At 38.6% G+C, this 20443-nt stretch overlaps 1 protein-coding gene across 5 annotated transcripts in view; it reads right to left on the reverse strand.

The window, feature by feature from the left end:
* Positions 1–20443, reverse strand: part of septin4b (septin 4b) — a 37383-nt gene that overhangs the window by 6732 nt on the left and 10208 nt on the right. For 2 of the 5 annotated variants that reach the window (XM_026333765.1, XM_026333757.1), the window contains exons 3-4: positions 867–992; positions 183–494 (exon numbers count right to left, since the gene is read on the reverse strand). The exons of 1 other annotated variant lie outside the window; for it this stretch is intronic. In XM_026333765.1, coding sequence (XP_026189550.1) covers positions 183–494; positions 867–992 — 438 coding nt within the window. Of the gene's footprint in view, positions 1–182; positions 495–866; positions 993–6505; positions 6598–20443 lie in introns of those variants that run through there. 2 more of the 5 variants (XM_026333771.1, XM_026333791.1) reach the window with 2 other exon arrangements.

Consider the following 20443-nt stretch of genomic DNA (forward strand, 5'->3'; position numbering starts at 1 on the left):
ACATAAATCAATCCTTTTTTAAAAACTATATAAAGCAAATAAATCCTGTACGCTGTCACATCCTGAAGGTGACTTGTTCAACACATTACAGCACACAAGAAATTCGCCCTCAAAGCACACTTGAACCATACAGATCTTGTTTTACACTCTCTAGGTTTCTTGGCTGGACCTCCTTGTGTTACCTCATTATTGTTGTATGGGTCAAAGAGACCCCAGGGGCTCTTGGGCCTGGAAGGACTGACAAGTGATGACAAGTCAAACTCCACACTCCTGCTCTGGGACAAACTGGGGTCTGAACCTGAATCTGACTGCGCCATTCCTGCCACAGGGGGGCGCAAATACGATGGGGTGTGGGGGCGGTCTTCGCCCTCAGCTTCCCTGTCTGATGCATCATGAGGCTCATGGCCATGGTGGTGGTGATTGCCATGCCCACCATGATGGTGAGGGTCTTGCATAATGTTCTCCACCTCCGAGTCGTCAGAACGGCTTGAATGCTAAATTGAAATTATGGTTGAAAGGGGTGCATGCAGCGGTGCAGAGGAACAGATGGAAAAAAAAAAAAGAAGGTGAGAGAAGGTGGAGGCAAAGACAGGTAGAGGAATGGAAAAGATAGACACTGAGATAACCGATAATGAACATTTTTAGAGATGGTCATAAATTCTTTTGCTGATTAAAAATACCTATATATTGCTATTTTAGAGAAAGGCTCCATAGATGAAGTTAAATTGAGAAGCAAGGAATAGGTTTGGCCAAAAAACAAATCTTAACTGTCTGATGGTAGAGTATGTCTGCTGCAGTCAAATCAAAAAAAATCCAACTGGGAGCTGAGTGGGAAGCTCAGGTGCTTTTAAAGCCATCACTGGTACCTGTTCAGCATCATAGTCCCTGTTGTGATTAGGGGAGGGAGGGCAGGAATCCGGCTCGTCTGATGATGAGTGAGCCTCATGGTCACTGTCTTCCATTGCAACTGGGGCTATAGTACACTCTGCAATCTCCAACCAGAAACGAGCACATGTTTATTAGGGTGAGGTTTATTAGGATGAAGAAAAGGAGGGTCAGGTCAGGAAAGAGAGGAGAAGGATCCCAAGACAAAAGGAGTGAATATGTTGAAGCAAGACAGATGAAGAAGATGAAAAAAAATAAAATAAGTAAAGGCAAAATAATATGAAACATTATGCCACCATTTACCACAGGAAGTGACATGAGAGCATAGCAGACAGGAGCTTGGTTGAGTAATCAACAAGATGATTGAACGATACATAATGGTATTTTGCGGGCAGTTGTTTCCACAGTCTTTAATTTAATTTTGTTGGTTGAACCTCCTGCCACTACAGTCCTGTCCTGTCTTAGTCAGTGTTACAACCACCAGCTAAAATGAACCACTTCAGCCAACAGCAGTACCAGCAGATAGTTTATCTGTCCCAGCTACAGTTACATCATGCAGGGGATCATTGAACGTTAAATGAAACTTCAAATGCAAAAGTACAACCGAGGCACATTTTGTTTTACTCCCTCATATGTTAATATGCCCACTCAAGATTATTTAAAGCCTCATGCAAGTTTGGCGTCATTCCATCAAAACTAATGTATTCCTGAAATAATCCTCACTGCCACCCATTGTGGTTACTCACAGTAAGTCCTCAATCCATGGCCCACAGTTTTAATTATGCTGGAAATTACAGCTCAAGGGCAGAGGAGAAATTGACAGTTTCACTGTTCAGAAAAATCAGTGACCTGCTTTCCTGTTCTACCACCATGGCACAGAGATCAATGTCCAACATGTGGCGCATCCTGTGACCTACACAGAAGAGATGGCTGATCGCAAATCTTTGACAACTTTGGATCAGAAATGCATGCAGGCTTTACATTTGGAACATAAAAACAGACACACGACTGTAAAATGCAGACTTTCACCAATACATGTTTTAATATCTTGCTAAAAATCAAAGCTCAAGCTATTACAGAAACAACATTAAACCCCAAACCACTTCTTCCACATTACAAGGCACAACACAAACCACGCTTGCTATCTCTCCACAATATCCTCACCTCCTCCGTTCCGTTGCCTCACCTGTGGTAACTTTTACCAGCGCGTAAAGCCTCTTCTTGCCTCTGCGTAAACTGCTCTTCATGCCCACTCCAACAGGCAGCAGGAAGCAGAGCCCACATGCTCAGGCATTTATATGCTTGCAAACCAGAGGACAGACCGTCCTTCAGCTTCATCGAGCCACTCAGTGCAGTGCCTCTGGGTACTGATCAACAGCATTGATGAGCTTCATTGTTCACAAGCTATGCGACCAACCCAGACATGAAGTATACACTACACAATGATGCTGAATCTACTTAACGCAACTTACTGTCAGACATCAGACATGACACAATGCGGACAATACAATGCTAACAGCAGATGACAGAGCAAACTAAATGTAGGAAACTTCGTATTAATACAACTGGTCAAACTTTTTAAGCAACTTTTGAAGAAAGATTTTAGGTGGCAGAGAAAACTTTTACTGAACAGGAGGTACAGTTTCTGAATTACAGACATTACATGGATGTAATATTCCAGTTTGATGTTAAAAGGAACTCAATACCAGTGTATCTACAAACCAAGTCACTTGATCTGCATAATTCCCTGTCATAATCACAAATATATATTATACACAGTCTGCTATGCTAATGAGGTAACTAATTAAGCTGATAAATGAATTAATTATAGTCTATTTATGTGCCAACATACTTGCTTTCAGACACCACATTAAGCATTAAGGAGAATTCCTCATTCATATGCAAATGTATGCAGAAAGTTGCTCCAAAATTTACTGTCGACTTTACAGGCCGTTTGTCTTCATGACACACACACATACACTAAATATCATGATGACAAAATGTTTGGGATAATATGACTTACATGGTTATAATAGGTTCACCTGAAAATAATAATATGACCTTTCAACCAATGTCCTTAACGACATAGGTTGAAAGAAACTAAGTAGCTTACATTTACTGTACTAAATACTGTACTGTGTGTACAATTTTGCGGCACTTTGTTTGAGGTGCTTTTTACTCCCCTGTATTTATAACTTTACTTTTCAGAATTCAATAATTAATAAAATCACATCACCATGAGGCTTTACAAGCTGGAAATCCACAAGCTAGGGTAGTTAAAATTACAGGTTCAAGATTAATGTAGACAATTATGCATTAATAATTCTAATCCAATAACATAACACACAAATGTAAAATGTGCTATTTTGTACATTGAATACTTTTACTTTACTATGGTTATTTGAAGTATTGAATGCAGGGATTTTACAGAGTGTTTTTGCACTTTAGTATCACTATGTTTATTTCAGTAAAGGATCTGGGTACTTCTTCCACCACTGCATGACATTTCTCACTGAATTCAGACATTTTTCATCTTTCAGTGGTATTCCTTTAATGCTCGATCACAGCTCTTATTCTCTAGCCCACACATACACATCTGGTTACACTGTTTATTCAAGTCTAGTGATGAGGAAGGCATTAGACTACCCTGTGTGGGTAAAGGATTCACTTTCCACTAACCATGCAAAACAGCTTTCTAAAACAAACTGCAGCACAGTGCAAGTTTTTCCTCTCCTACTGAGAAAAGCATATGAGAAGGGGAGGAATTTCACTCTGACTTTTTATATGCCAGACATACTGCCCAAGTGGCCAAAATCACATTCATTTTCTTGTGAATTGGGCGCCTGCTAATCATTATTTCCATTATTGATGAATCTGTTTATTTTTTCAATTATTTGTTTTACCCAGAAAATGTCAGAAAAAAAGTTAAAATTTCTCACAGACTGAAATAATGTCTTCAAATGTTTAGTTTTATCCAATAATCAGTGCATCAGCTGAAAATATTCCCATTGCTGACAAAGTAAAAGACTAAATTCAAAGCAAATGTTTAGCATTTTTTTCCTAAACATGGCTACAATGATCAAATAGTTAAAAATTCATTGATCAACTAATTAATCAACTAACTGCTGCAGCTCTACTCAAAATTACAAATCCAAATACAAACATCAATCTAACTCTGGTGGGCCATCCCAGCATTATTCCAAAATTCATCAGGTTAATCGATTAAAGGTTTGGAAGGAGAACCAACCAAACCTTTTTTACATTTTATCATAAGCGTTCAGAAATGTCTGCTCATACTCTTCCTACAATATTAGTCACATGATGTGAAAACAATGTTCTAATTAGGGAATAACCCACAGGGCCCTGACATCAATTTCTCACATTTTCTTTAGGCAACTATACAAAGTCTCACTGGAACAACTCACAGCTGAGACATGAACCAATTGCAATTTCCTTAAATGGCTAAAGTGACATTCCACTTCTTCTTAAGGGTTAGTTCATCAGGACTAATCAACAACTTTTATCACAGGTCATAAGTGACGAAACAGAATAAACTAGCCTCAGACATGGTGAAACCATAGTGTGTCTGGTTAAGTTTGAAAGTGATATAATGCAGCTGAGGCCCTGGAGCAAGACATAAGACAGGAAATGCCTCAGAAACACAAAGGCTCAAGAACTACTTTGTGACAAATAATCCTTCAAATACAACAGGACAACTCAAGCCCACTTAGCTTTAAAGACATCCTCACATTACTTAAAAATTAGTCATTCACTTTTTCTATATATAAACAAAACAAAAAAGAGGAAATTAAACAATTTCTATGCTTGCAGGAACATCTTTGGTAATGACAAAATCCAACCAGCTGCTTTTTTGGCATTTCCCGCAATACTGATAAAATTGCACTTGTGGTGTGTTGATGCCTCTTAAGAGACCACACTGACCTCGAGCTTGTGTCCAATCTAAGATCTCCACTCTCAAAGAGATCTTGGACTGGAATGTCCTGTTTGTTGTATGAATTGAGTAAAGTGGGCTAAACCAACAATTTGACCACAGAGCCACTTAATGCATAGTCTGGACCAAAGGATCCAATAATTTAAATTACATTTAATAAGCAGTCTGAGGTGCAGGTCAGGTTGTTGCACAACAACGGGAAGCAAATGATACCCACTGAAGTCAACGTCAGTCAGTAAGCGCTCATGAAGGAGAACACTGTAAGGAAAGTAACCTTTCAAACGGGGATGTGCAACACAGTCTTCACGGCTAACCCACATAGTCCCTGAGAAATAACTGAAAGGACATGAAACCAAATTCAAAATAAACAAGCTGTGTGGTTAACGCTGCTTTGTTACTGTTGGATCGTGGTAGTGGGTTTGGCTGCCACAGCGCTGATGGGTGATGATTTGTTGTATGAAAGATGGCCCTCAGGGGAAAGCCCACTTCAAACGTTCCCTGTATGACATGGGAAATGCAATCAGAAGCTGCCCAGAGTCATAAAGAAACTGTACAGCATGTTGTTATTGACCTTCTATGATGAAAGCATGTTTCAGCTTGGGAGGAAATGCAGTCGACAGAGTCATTTATAGTCCAGCTATGATAATCACTGTGTTATTATTCAGTGAATGCTAAATCATTTTTGCTTTGCAACTTTAGCCTCTGTTGGCAAGAATGCTTCTTTATGGTGCATGCGGTGGGATTGTATTTAACAACTTATATACACTGATCTTAAACCTCATCATTTACATGGTCTCCTAGGAAAAGCATGATTATAAATGTGGCTCTTCAAACGCATTCACACCAGAAACAATGTTCTTTGTTTACTCCTGCTTAAAAGGTAAATGTTGTGGAATACATGGACTAAATACCAGTGAGATTTCCCCTTGTGGCGAGACCAGTAGCAGGTGGTAAGATGAGCCATGTGCACTCTGTGTGAATGCTGTGGTTGTTTGGATAGTTATAGCAGGGCACTGTGTGAAGCTGGCTCAGTACAGAGAGAGAGAGAGAGAAAGACAGAGACAGAAATAGTCCCCCTCAGCACACACTCCCACAGCTATAGAGCTCTTGCAAATTTCCACGTGACCAAAATCCACTTATTCAAGGAAAAGGAAAACTCAACTATGGTTTCTTTCGGCTTTAGCAATATGTGTAAAGCAAAGGAAGATAAAAAAAGATGCTGGTACTCCAGCTCTGTGTGCCTCTTTGCCCCACATATATTTCTTTCACGATCACAGATAGACACTCAGTACATTAAGCTGTCACACCTGATCAATACATGTGTGATTTAACATCTTATAAATGGACAGCAAAAAAAAAACAAACAAAAAAAAAAACTAATCAGCTACACTGTGTTCTGTGGTCATGTGGAAAAACTATATTCTGGTTTCTTTCAGAAACAGAAAGTTTTTATTACCTGTACAAAATCATATTTGAACACAAAGCCCAGTCACATGCATTCATGTGATGGATCCAGCTTGTGTGTGGCTTCATGAGGATAAGTTATGTATATTGTTTATCCACACTAAAAAACTGCAGACAACACTGCAACCTTGGGAAGAGAAAACAAGGATGAGCAAGACACGAACACTTAGAGATTTTAGAGTCAGAAAGAAGTACAGCACATACCTCTGTATCACTATCTCTTTCTGAATTAGTTGCCATATTGTCCCTTCACAACCAGTGGTATTCCTTTAGTGTCGCCAGAGAGCCTTGGAAGGTTTGAGAGAGGGGGGGGGGCTTGGAAAGCTCCGCAGACTATGACTTCTTTAGTTTCAGTGTTACATAAGCACACCTATTTTTCCTGCCTCACCAATGAGCTGGTGTCCAGTTTTGCTCTCCACATCCCCTTGTACTTGGTCATCTTTTTTTAAAAAAAAAAAAAAGGTACAACTTCAATCTCAGCCACTCTGCATTTAGCGCTTTTCAACAGCTCCACCCTGCTCCAGACTTCTGGTGAATCTGCCGCTGATAAGCAGATGTGTGGCACCAACTCGTGTGACGAACTGTTCTTATTTGAGAAGAGGTGCTGCTCTGTGGGGAGCTCGACAACATCTGCCCCGTCGCCTTGCTGCAAGCCACTTGTGCCCTCATTCTTAAAGCTACATGTGAGATCTTAACAGACCAGTGATCTCTCTCTCACACACACGAACACAGGCACAATCTTAGTAGCACAGATATGTCTATTCAGAAATAATTTAAATCAATTAAGAATGGAAAAAAAATAATCAAAGTAGAGGTTCATCACTGAAAATTCAACAATACAATATTGGGTTTAAGGGTGAGAAGAAGACAACAGTTTGCACATAACTTCTTACAATGGCTGTCACATCCAACCCAGAAATCCCAGCTGGCAGTACCAGGGCCAGAGCGGCACAGAAAGAATCAGTGTGTGTTTGTGTACATGTCTTTCTATGGTTGTGTGGACAAATTTTATTTTTCTGCCAATAAGAACACTTGGGCTGGTGCTCACCACTTCAAAGGACTATTGTCCTGTGGGTTAAATCACATTTTCTTTGTTTTAGGTTTAAGATAAGAATTCAGTTTTTGTTACGGTTTGGGTAAGGGGCTAGGGAATTAATTATGTCAGTGTCCCCTCTAAAGCATATGTAAACAAGTCCAGTGAAGGGACGAGAAATGATCTATGGCCTACAGGCTACGAAATAATCTTTTTTTTTCTTTTTTTTTTTCTGATTCACACTTTCACTTGCTCGCTCATGCTTACACACATGCTCTCTCTCACTCTCTCTCTCACACACACACACACACACACACACACACACACACACACACACACACACACACACACACACACACACACACACACACACACACACACACACACACACACTTAAGTGGGCCAGGGCACAAAGCTGTTTTATTAATCTAGATGAAGCTCTGTGCCTTGCAAGTCTTATAATCTGCATTTATTCCTTAGGGAATAAAGATTTCGTGATTAGTAGTGATTACTTTGGGTTTTGTAAAGAAATGAATGGATGCACTGCATTTCAGTGACTAGATATAGTGTATTACAAGAAGGAGAAATGTTTGCCTATTGCATATAAAACACTACATGAATTTGTTTCTGCATTTAAATGACTGTGTCAGTGCCAGAGACTAACCATAGCCTGGTCTAGGCTACAAGAAATTACCTACTTGGAAAGGCTCACCTTAAGGCTGGGGCTTCAGCATTGCAGTTTAACATGAGAAAAAACAGGAGAGCAAAAAACAAGGCAGAATCCAGCTGAGATTTCATTTTCTGCCTCTGGGAGGAAGAACTAAATGTAACATGATCCTAATCTTGACTGCTCTCATTGCAAGTGTGCCAAGTTCCAACTTATACAACAATAATAACCATAAGTACCAGGCAAAGTGCAGCCTGTATCAATAGTATCAGGACAACAAACATGCCAGTCTAACAAATCACACAGTAGGCAAATGTTACTAAATCCCCATTTAAAGTGGTATGTGGAGAACTGACCTGGATTAGACAGGGCAGAAATGACACAGGCTAACAGGCAGGAGATGTATCTTCCTTAAAGAAAGATGCTGTTTCTCTTACCCTATCTATACTTTAGGGTTATCTGGCTTGGAGGCAAACAGGCCTGGATTAATTTCCTTGATAAAAGCCACAGCACAGCATCCAAAAAACAGCAGTATTCAAAAATGCCTAAAGCCCAGCCAAGTTTCACACAAAACATGAAAATTTGTGTTACGTGTCTGCAAGGGCTGTTCCAATTCATTGATTTAATACAGTTTCATTTAATTTATGCTGCAGAGGATCCAGTGTTGCCACTGTTTCCCTTGGGAGCAGACAGTAGAGGGAGGACACAGTGCCACCTGCTGCTCATGACTACAAACAGTCTGACTATTCCTCGTCAATGTCATGTAGTATTTTATGTACATGTGTCTAGGCTTTTTTTATTGCAAAGATTTTGACTTTAAGTAGCAGGAAAAACACAATAGACACTAATGGCTTTGTTCAACATAGAGAACAGGGCCCTGGAAATGAAGCATTAAGGTTAATGGAATCCAGCTATATCTATTATTATTATTTGTTATGCTCTGATCATTTTATTTGTGTCAGTTTCTTGTGGAAAAAGGCCTGTAGTTCACAACCTTAACATTAAATAACTAACTCACAAACATGTAATGTCATGGTACAAAATAAGGCCGAGAGTCTCACTGATGTTATATATTAATTTATCACCAAAAAGTCTAACATTTCAATAAAACCTTGAACTTATGATCCATGTCCAGCACATACGTTATTTCTCATTAGGGCATTAGGCAAATATTATAATTCATATATTTGTAGTGCAGACAGATGGATGTTGTACACATTAGCTTTGAACACATTGACAGCTTTCACTCTCTGAGCATCACCAGTTCTGTGACAATACTTAAAACTAGGGAAAACCCAGGAAAAAGGAAACTAGTTCTGCTAAAGGTAATCACAAAAAAAGGAAAAAAAAAGAAAAGAAAAAAAAAAAAGAAAATATCAATTGGTTTTCTCCTGAACTGTCTGAGAATCTGAATGAAATCAGTGGCATGCACTTGACGCCCTCTAAAGCAGATATCCACATCATCTGCGGGAACATAAATACTGTTTCACAATAGCAAGGAAGAAGGAGACGGTGGAGCTGCTGAAGTTACACTTCCTACACTTCCGTCTCCATTCAGTTAAAGCGTTTTATCTGACAGAGAAATTCCTGTTGGAAAGGAGGTAAAGCATTTTCTGACTTTGTTTTTTCCCCTTAAAACATTGCATGGGGCAACAATAGCTCAAATGCCTTAGTATGTGAGTGTGTGAGTGTGTGTGAGTGTGTGTGTGTGTGTGTGTGTGTGTGTGAGAGAGAGAGAGAAAGTGGGTGGGAGTGGGGTGGGAGGGTCTTTCCAGAATAGTCAAAGTAATTCCTTTGTTGTTATTTTAATTGAATTGTATGTTACATTCAATGGTCATATAATGGTTTAAAGCGTTTACAAGAAAGACATAGCTCGTATGTACAGTTTGTATAGGATGTGCAGATTTATGTGTTGTGTCAGACCCGGTCACCTGTGGCTTGTCCAGCCTGTATCTGCAGTAACCCACAGGGACTCACACCATCTCACCCTGCAGAGTGTGTGATTTCCAGGTGGCCCAAAATCTGTTTAAAGAGATACTGCTGAGAGAGCTACAAAACAAATACACCAACAATTTGTGGGAACCCAGCAGAAAAGAGTAATTATGGCCATATGAACTGTATTCCCAAATACAGGTCGCGTGCATTGTTCTGTTTGTAATTTTTAAACAGTTTGAGAAGTCTGAATTGCATCATTAGCAGTAGCATGGATGATATGCTGCAATCTGGCTAAATTATGAAAGAAGTACTTAAACTATCAAACAGATTTCTAACTTATCACACAGGGTGCTGAAATTGCAGCGACAACAAAGGGCCTGGTTTCAAGCGCAATAACTGCATTTATTCCACCATGCGATTTTAATGGCGTCATCAGTTTCTCATTATTCAAAATGAGATAGAATTATTATGTGTGTTGGTTACCACTGGCTCTCACATCACTGAACAAATGTTTGATGAATCATGAAGAAACCACAAACAAATTACAGGATTTGGAGTGTAAAAATGTGCTATTAATAATTATTTAGAGTGAAATGTTACACCCAAACAGACCCCGCCCACCCCCCAAAAAAGAAAAAGAAAAAAAAAAGAAAAACAGCACCTGGAGGCAAAAGGCAACTACAGGCAAAATACAAAACATGTGATGGATGGTGAACTCTGTTTAGCCTGGTGAAAGGAAGTCAGTGGGTTAGTGTGTGGCCCTGCTTTTGCAATACTGAATTCCAGCTTGTCTAACTCCCACATTACATAAACACAAAACCACCTTGTGTGATTTTTGGCTCCCGCTGGCCTTTATCACAATGCTACTGAACACTGCTGAAACAGTGCTGGCATTGTGACTTGACCAGATTAAATAAGAGAAATTGCATCAGTGTCTGGACAAGGTTTCCTGACATGCCAAGAGGTGCAGATTGAGTGGAAACAAACACAAAGTAGCTAAACTATTCTCAGATTCATTACTTTTTCAACAGTGGATAAAGACCGCAGCCGACAGTCCCCAAGGAAGACAATGTTGATTGACTGAGTTAAAGTTTTGACAAATGCCCTAAAATACAAACATTCATGTATTTTATTAGGTTTTATTTTTATCTTAGAGATCAGTGTAAAAATCAAATGTTTCTGAAAATGAATCAGAGCAAGAGACAAAACAACATTCCAGGGTAAGCATGCCAGATGCACATTCAGAAATAATCTGTATTAGGGAAGTTGAGATATGATAGGCTTAATATAAACTTTGTATATAATGATACACAGTACATTCTGCCATTGGGGGGATTTACTATGCTGACCTGGCAATGATAAAATTTGCTGGTCAACTAATATAGGATCACAAGGCACTGAAATATAATAATGCCAATTATGCCTCTGATACCAAAATGTTCTGTAGTAATACATTGACATTGACATTACATGTACATTCTGTATACAGTGTAATGGATGTTACTCTTTCAAAATCAACAAAGTGTTACTTCAAGTGAGAACAAGTCAGATATTTGAAAGTGCCAAATTCTTGGAAGAAAACCTGAGGATGTGAATAAACATTAACAAAGTACAATTTAGAATTTGACCACAGACATTTTTTAGCATTTAGACTTCTATAAATAAAATTTGGGGTAAAGAGAAAGATAAATATGCAATAGGTAAACATTTCTCCTTCTTGTGACGTTTCACCTGGATCCAATAGTAGTTGTGTGCAAAGGTAGGCACCTTTGCTGCCTCCTGGGCTGTCTGAGTGTACCTTCCTGGTGATTGAGCTGTTTATTTCATACAAAGATTGTTATACTCCTAACAGTATCACTGATTGACAAGCAGCAGCCCTCAGTTTGAACCTGCAAGAACCTGTGATTGACACTTAAGACACCAGATGAGAAATCCCTGAGTGCTCAGGATTATGAAGGATAATAAGCAGGAGGGCTCTCTGGTCACTGACTGACCTTTTAAGATTCAAGCGTCTCTCTAGACACTGCAGCTAAAAGGCTTGAGGTTATTTGACTGCCAAACCATGTTCGAAGGACATGACTATTACATCTGTGCTTCATCTGTTAATGTACCAATAAGAGCTGATCTCCCACCATATGGCTTCAAGACTTCAATAGAGAATAGGGAACGAGTCTGTTCTGAAAGCAGATCATACAGACAGCTAGTTTACATGACAAATCCAGAATAATAGTAAAAGAAAATGGTTTCTCCTAATTCTTAAAAAGGATTTGGATGTGCAAATTTGTCACATGCGTATACTCAGCAGATGGTGTGGGTGACTTATGGGGTGGTATCTGACTGGCACGGGCTTCAACATGAACTACACATAATTGTTCCCTTCCTCCTTCTCTTTCCATCTGTTCTCCTCCTGGACCTAATCTATTTCTCTAATCTTGATGCCCAAACACACCAAGAGCCACAAACATCTAAAATCTGTAAACCTCAACACAAGTGCCCACTCACAAATCGGATATCTTTCCAAATAATTCATCTGTGATGGGAGTAACTTTAGCACATGAAGCTCCAACATACAGTATATTTCACAATCAGCATGCAACCCTTAATATGGTTCTCACAGTAATCTGCCAGATCTCTGGTTTACAGCTGCTTTAAAAATGAAACTACTGGAAAATCTGTCTGCCACAAGCAGTCCTGTACAGATGGAAAAGCCAAAGCACTCACTAATGTACATGCCTTTGACCTCAGTAATTGCCACCAACAAAATATCAATCCCACGACACTGCATTAGCACAGGATTAAAAGCACAGATTTGGCATTAAAGACCTCTGACTTGCTCAGGACACTGGGCTGGGAGAAACAAAAATACAGAGCTGTTCAGAGCATCTGATGATATCAGTCAAAAATATAAGCCAGACTGATGACAGCATGACCAGTGGGTTTGCCTCTTGATATTATAAACCAGGAGACATTCTCTGTGACTAAAGGCTTGTGCCAGGCATACAAGCATATTTCACTTCGCATCACAATGCAGAGCACGATACACTTACCATTGTGCAGATGGCCAAGACACAGACACATACGACTCAGTAAAGGACAGCGACCAATTGTGAGCTACAAAATCTTATAGCTGGACATTAATAACATAATGCTGCACACAAGCGCATGCTGCATCCTGGGCTTGGCGGCTGGTACTACTGCAAAATGAGCAGCGATATTGGACAAAGGAGAAAACTGCTTGAGTGTGAGGGTCAGAGCTCAGAAAAAAACGGGGGAGCTCCAGCACCACTCAGAACTTTCTTTTGCTTATTATGGTCATTTTTTCTTCTTTAATCGTACTAAAATATTCATTGTCACCACTTCCGCTACGCTTTACTATTTCATTATGTATGAACCACTGTAAAACCTAGTATCAGTGTACAATGAGCTGCAAGAAAAGCGCTGCTACAAATTTCTGAGAATACTGCATGATTTTTTAATTTGAAGAGCATGAAATTATGTATAGCACATGGTGTGCGTCACCAGCACTTGCATCTCAAGTAAATGATGTGTCAAAAGATAGTCAGGAGGAAACAGCATAGACCCAGTAAAACACGTGGCATCCTGCTGGGTGTCACACAGGGTGATTTCAAATACAGAGCCCCGGGCCAACAAATGGAATATAAATCATGGTGTATAATTTGATGTGATGCTATTTTTATAGACCTGGCATTTTGACTTTTATTCTTTGTTAGTTTACGATAAAAAAATAAAAATAAAAAAATAAATAATGGTGGCTCAACTGATAACCCATTTAAAGTGCCAGTTTTAATTCAGAAATGCTGTTTTCACATAAACATTTTGATTTGATTGAGATTTTTGCAGATGTGAAAACACTTAAGCACAAAATTTTACACAGAAGCAAAAATTCTATTATATGCTACTCTCCTGCTAATAACTAGATCCAGAATTTAGTGTAGTAAAAGGTAGGAAATACCTGAAAACGAATGGATAAATGGAGAATGTAAAGCATGTACATTTTTGCTCATATAATTAATATATATGCAGTTTATTAACACTGAGATTTGTATCTGCTTTCAAAAATCTATTTGTTCTCATAAAAATCTAGTTTTTGATGATTTCCTTAATTGCACGTAAACTTTTTTTTATTCATTGGGTGCTTTTATTTATCAGCTAAGACCTAACACAGAAACTTGGCATGGGTACAATGTTTGGAGATATAGTGTTATACCTGTTTAATAATCATATTAAACCTTTCGACTGGCAGACAGACAAAAGCTAAATGGCACAGAGCTTCTCCAGAACAGATATTTTCCAAATCGTCTGGGACTGTAAGGAGCCTATTTGAGAAGCTCCAGTCAAAAACACTGTTCTGTGAGTTGGCTGAATAGTGCTGAACTCCATTGTAACAGCCTTGGGTCTTCATGGCTGCTGGCATCAGCATGGACTGAGCCACCATGGCACAATGTGACAGTAATGTGGAAGAAAGGAAGTAGGTGAGGGGCAAGTCAGGAGAAATTAACAACAAGATAGATAGAAAGATAGAAGAGGTGGAGAAAAAAGCTTGTAAAAGCAATGTAGAGACTGATGCACTGAGATCAGAGACCCACAATCAAATACTGTAACATCCCAGCTCTTTACACAAGGTATTTTTAACTTGGCTCTGTTCATTCCATCTTTTGCAGGCATGACCCCAAAAGAACAAAAATGACCATACAGTTTACATTCTTGCAGTTCGCTGAACTATGTTTGAAAAAGTATGCCTATCGCAACCATGATAAATAGGTTAACTTTACACAAAAAAATCTGCACAAATTATTGTGTTACCACATCTGTTGCAGAAGCACAAGAAGCAGTCTAAATTATTTCACCAGATGTTCTTGATATAATCTCAATAAACCAAAACTAGATTTATGTTACACAAAGTGACCAAAGCACACATTCAAGAGCAGAGTAGACATAAAGTGACCAAAGCACAGATTCAAGAATAGATCACTGTTACTGTGAATATACAATTGCATACTACCCACTATGCTGTGGAAAACTGATAAATAATGTATAAATAATGTATAATAAAGTATTTAACCCTTTAGCTGTGTAACTTTTTATGTGGATTATAATATGAATGGCTCATGATGTACTAACTTAAACTGGTAAATCATGGTTGCAGGCCATCTGTGGCTGAGGAATAAACTGTCCTCTGGTGATATCTGTTTAAATTAGTGTGTGATAGTCAGGCCTGTGTGGCTTCACTGACACTTGTGTGTCTATTTATCCATCTGTATGAGTGGACAGATCACTAACAAAGCTGCCATTGTCTAGCTAGCAGCTGTGCCTTCCTAAAAACAATAATCCAGTCAGTCATGTCTGTAATATAAAGAAACCCACGACAATTTTAGAGGAGAAATAAAGTAAATATTGTTTGGCTTTATTTCACATTTACAATGGACGCACGCACTCACCTAAACAACTGTTAATCCCCAATGTTCACTATTGAAATTGATAGTGTTAATGAAGTGCAACAGCAACACTTCTTTTGTCACTTGTCTTTGCTCTCATTTATCCCTTTTCTGAACAAATTCATGCTAAGGCAACAAAGGAGGATGACATTTAGGAGGGAGATTTATCCCATTCTGAAAATACCCACTTGTTCTGAAGTTACTGTGAAGCACAGTTCTAGAGCATAAAAATGTTTCACCTCATGAATTAAAAAGACAAAATCTACTGAGATGCTGAGGACATGAGGGGACTGAGGGGTATAGTACTTTCCACTGAGTCAATCACGGAAATTGAAAGCAGTGAGCTAAGGTAGGCAGCTGGAGCTTTCTAGAGGCAAATCTACATATCAGCACAAGCAGATATTTACGTATGTCAATAATAATGTGAATGCATAATTTAAGGGAGGGGCTTTTCCTTTTTGTTCCCTTCCAATAGTTGGGAGCAGGAATCTGATTGCTGACCTTAGTCTGAATTCTCAGGCCAGCTCTATTAATAGCCCAGACACCACTGAACACAAGACTCCTAAGTCAGCAGCCAGTGCTTGCTCACCAGTCCCTGCTCAGTCTGGCTCTCGATGTACCAGGCTGTTGATTAGAAAGAAAAACAGGGCTTCCAAATCTCCTTCTCAGTGCATTGGAGTTAATCATTCTTTACTGTTTACAAGAAAAGTAATGCAGCTAAAAATATACTGTCCAGTCCAGACACTGCAGATATTTTAAATTTAAGTCCACGCCTCTCACATACATCCTATGATTTCAATATCTGTAAGGGCATTGAAATAAAATGTGTGCCTTTTGAGCACAATGATCTGTTAGCATCATTATAATGCACAAGCCTTCAACATTTCCCTCTAACAGTAATGCTGCAGAGACAGGGGCACCCCATTTGGCATGATTCCCAGGGAAACTGGGCAGCAATGTGAGAGAGACACAGCTATGCCATAACCAGACTGCTCATTCAGAGTTAGGAAACTCTCCACAGACTCTGGAAAACAGAGAGGTATTTAGAGAATACTGGTCTACTGTAGCTCCAACACCAACAAGAGCTAGCTGTAAATCAGTCAAAAACTTGCCTAAATTCAGCAAAAGATTAACAGCTTCTGACAGGCTCCTGACATAAGTTTTGAGACATGCCAAACTTCTGCCATGCTACAAACTATGACATGCTGTGTTTTATTTGTCAGAATTTTACTTTTACGCTTCATCATGTCACACAGGAATTCCCACTGATGTGTTTGTGTGAGGATAGCTTTCTTTGAAACACAGGGGGATTGGTACACATTGTCTAGGGATGTTATGCAATGCCAAATGTCTTTTTGCAAGCCCAACTGTACTGTAGGTTTCCCAGTGAAAACTACAATGGCTGAGTAGATAGGGTCACAACTGTCATTTAGAAAACTTGGTCTTTGTGGACAGTAAGATGTAGGTCCACCTACAAAGTTTTTCTCTATTGTTTTAGAACCAAAATGACCATAAACAATACTACTTACAGTGCTACCTAACTTTAGTGATGTCTAAAAGTTGCCTGGTTTATAATCATGATGTCTCCATAAATGAGTTACACTACGCTCTTCACCAGTTTCAAGATTACATATTTTAATACTTACATTTTTCATTGTCTTCAGTTTGTGTTTGGTAATTTAATCAAATACATTAGACCACCTTTGATCCTCACCATCATAAAAATCCTCACAATTCTATACATTCCTCACAATCATAAAAAATCACAGACTGGTGGGACAAGAGGGCAGTTGGCAGTCTGTTGTCGTTGTGGTTAACAGGTGGAGTGAAAACAAGGACACTGAGGGTGTTTGTTTACTGTCCAATGGTCTGCTCTGTGGTGGGAGGATAAAAGAGCCTATTGGGGCCTTTCAGACTATTTAACTTCTGCCTATTCTTGAGAAACGACAGAATCCTCTTAAAAGGATTTAGTTGGTATTGTGCTATATACAGTATTATTGACATCAAATGTTCTGACAAGACTAAAATCAACAATGTGTTACTTCATCTCTGAAAACATCCCCACTTCCATGCCCTGTCTGTGGCTCTCAGCTCCAAACTCACTGCTTCTGTAAATCTTTTTAAAAAAATAGCTCACACATATATGGTTTCATTTTTATACTATCATTTTTATTTCAGCTCAATTTTTTGCATAAAACAGCTGGGCTCTGTAACTTTTAGCAACCATTACTGAAACAGGGGTTAATAGTATGGAACCATTCACATTTGGTATTGTAGGTTTTTCCAGTAGTATGTGGAATTTGAAAAAAAAAAAACCAAAAAAAAAAGCGTTCATGACAACAAAGGAAAATGCTGCTTTGAAAAAATGTCAAATTAGGAATACGATATACACTATCAGACTGAGTCCACAGACATGCATGTTATAGGAAAATAATTGTTGATTATCGGCTTTTTTATTCTGTTGACATAAAAACCATTAACAATATCCCCATACTTTTTCTTTAACAGGATAAAAAGGAAGCAGTGATCAGGTGTTTTTGTTTAATAGCCCTTTACTGGTGAGCTGAGAAGTGAGCACTGCACCAGTAAAGGAAAGAAAAGGTTTCCAGTAGTCTATAGTGTATTCACTAGCTAATCAGAGGCTAATTGTGCTTTGATTCCAGTTTCCCACAGCTTCTCCACCAGCTAGAATCAAGTTTGTTTTTTGTTGTTCCCCCCAGAATCTCAATGACAGTTTCAGGTCAACTTATCTTCTGGTTGAACAATCTCATTTGAAAAAAATACATGTGAGCCTACACACTGAACTGAGTACTGTCAGTGATGGAGTTGACTAGTAATATGTAGTATAGCAAACTAGGGGACAGCGAGGATGAAAAATTATGGGTGGATGTGAAAATGTAATACTGTGTATTACAATCCAACTTAACATTGCATTTTAAAGTTATCTTCATAGACACAAACCAGTGATGCTGAGATCACAACAATATGTATCAGAAATATCCTCAAACATGAGGAAAACCTCACTAAAGAGACCAGTGGTTCTGTAAAAATCCAGTTAAAACAATAAAAACAAATCCTAGGGATACTCAGTGAGAGCTCTGTATAAGCATTGCTAGTGTGTTTAACTCCATGAAGAGTTGCCCATGGCAACCTAGTAATCTGCTAAAACTGGCAGTTGTTTTTTCTTGTTTATTTTCAAAGACTAGGAATCTAAAAACAGACAGGAAGAGGTTTTCAGCCATAAAAATAAGGAAGTCATTAGCTGCTTATGGTGCTCAAATACTAAGGCAAGACCCATAAAACAGTAAGTAATGGGCATCCGTGTTCTGTGTCCTGTTAACCTTTGAAGATCAGGACACACACACACACACACACACACACACACACACACACACACACACACACACACACACACACACACACACACACACACACACACACACACACACACACACACACACACTAAGATGGGACACCTGTAATTGTAATTAAGTCTACCTCATACAGAACAACAGTAAATGAGTAAATGGTTTCCTGCCAGTCAGGGGATTTTGAACACTATTTTAGAAGGATAATTTTGGTTAAATATTACTGTAAGTTCATTATTATTATTAGCAGTCGAAAATTACAAAATATAAATACAAATACAAGTATAATGGTTGTAAGAAGTGTAGGGCTGTGCAATTAATCGCATTTTGATTTCAGGTCTCAACGGTTATGAAAACTATGTAATGGAGAAAAAACAAAAGAGTTTTTCAGGTTATTTTGGCCTGTGTTCTTAATGACGTGCATGCACACTTTCGCCCCTCCAGAATCCCGAATTCTGAATTCTCTCAGCCTATGCAGTCAGCAAAGCAAGTTGCATATCTGGTATCTGGAGGCATTTTTTAAAAAATCAGTGTGAGTGAAGATGGTGGAAAGAGAGCAGCCACAGAAGTCTTTGGTCAACAAAAGAGATAGAAGCAAGTCCGCTGTTTGGGAACAGTTTGGATTCGAAGAAGCGGACGTGGATCAAAAACATATTATGTGCAAGATTTGCTACGCAGTGGTGTCGGCACTTCTTGGTAACACCACAAATCTCACAAGCCTTTATTTTTTATGCTATTTATACATTTGAATATATTTTATATTATTTGTTTTAAGGAGAATTCATTGTTTTGTTCAATAAATGCAACATATTTCCAAAGTCGATGAGGAATCGTGTAAAATAATCGGGTTTTCAATAATGACCAAAATAATCGTGATTATGATTTTGTAATTTTTGTAAGTTTTTATTGCATTGGAAAGTTATATTTGATAGGAAATGGTCTAGATGCGGATTTCTGAATCTGAAGCAAAAAAAAGTTATAGCAGATGGTAGCAATATTTATGTTCAGCAAAAATAGGCTTAACTGACATTAATTGTCAAATTTAGCACTGTAAGTAATTATTATTATTATAGCTAATAATTTATGTAAGACAAGGAAAAGCATTAAATTCTGACATTCTAGAGGCTGGAAACGGAATATTTGACAGTTTTGCTTAAAAATGACAAATGATTATTCAATATCAAAGCAGTTTATCTGTTGATCAGCAATAAAAATAATTCATAGGACATCATTGTGTAATCCTTAACAGTGTCTAAGGGAAAGGAAGACAGAAAGGATATATATTGATTAAGAGAGAAGTGGTTGCAGTTCTAGTCCAGGTTATAAATCAACAAGCATCTATATGTTTCAGTAAAACATGTTAATTCATACTGTATGAGTTATGGTGATGTAAACCAGGCTCTTGCCAACAAAAAAAAAAAAACTTTCATAAACTTTTACACATTGATCCACTCATCATCCATTATCTATACTGCTTCCATTAGACGTTCCAATGGGAGCTGGAGCCAATCCCTGCTGACAATTGGCCATAGGCAGAGAGCACCCTGGACAGATCACCAGTCTAATTACAGGAATGACACACATTAAGATACGCAGGCTGTGTCCGTATGTCCTCGTACGCCATTTTGTAGTAGTGTCCGAATCACTTGTAACTGTAAAGTAGTTCCCTGAAACTACTCAGTT

Source organism: Mastacembelus armatus, chromosome 13 (genome assembly GCF_900324485.2).
Source record: "Mastacembelus armatus chromosome 13, fMasArm1.2, whole genome shotgun sequence".
In the NCBI taxonomy this organism is placed as follows: Eukaryota; Metazoa; Chordata; class Actinopteri; order Synbranchiformes; family Mastacembelidae; genus Mastacembelus; species Mastacembelus armatus.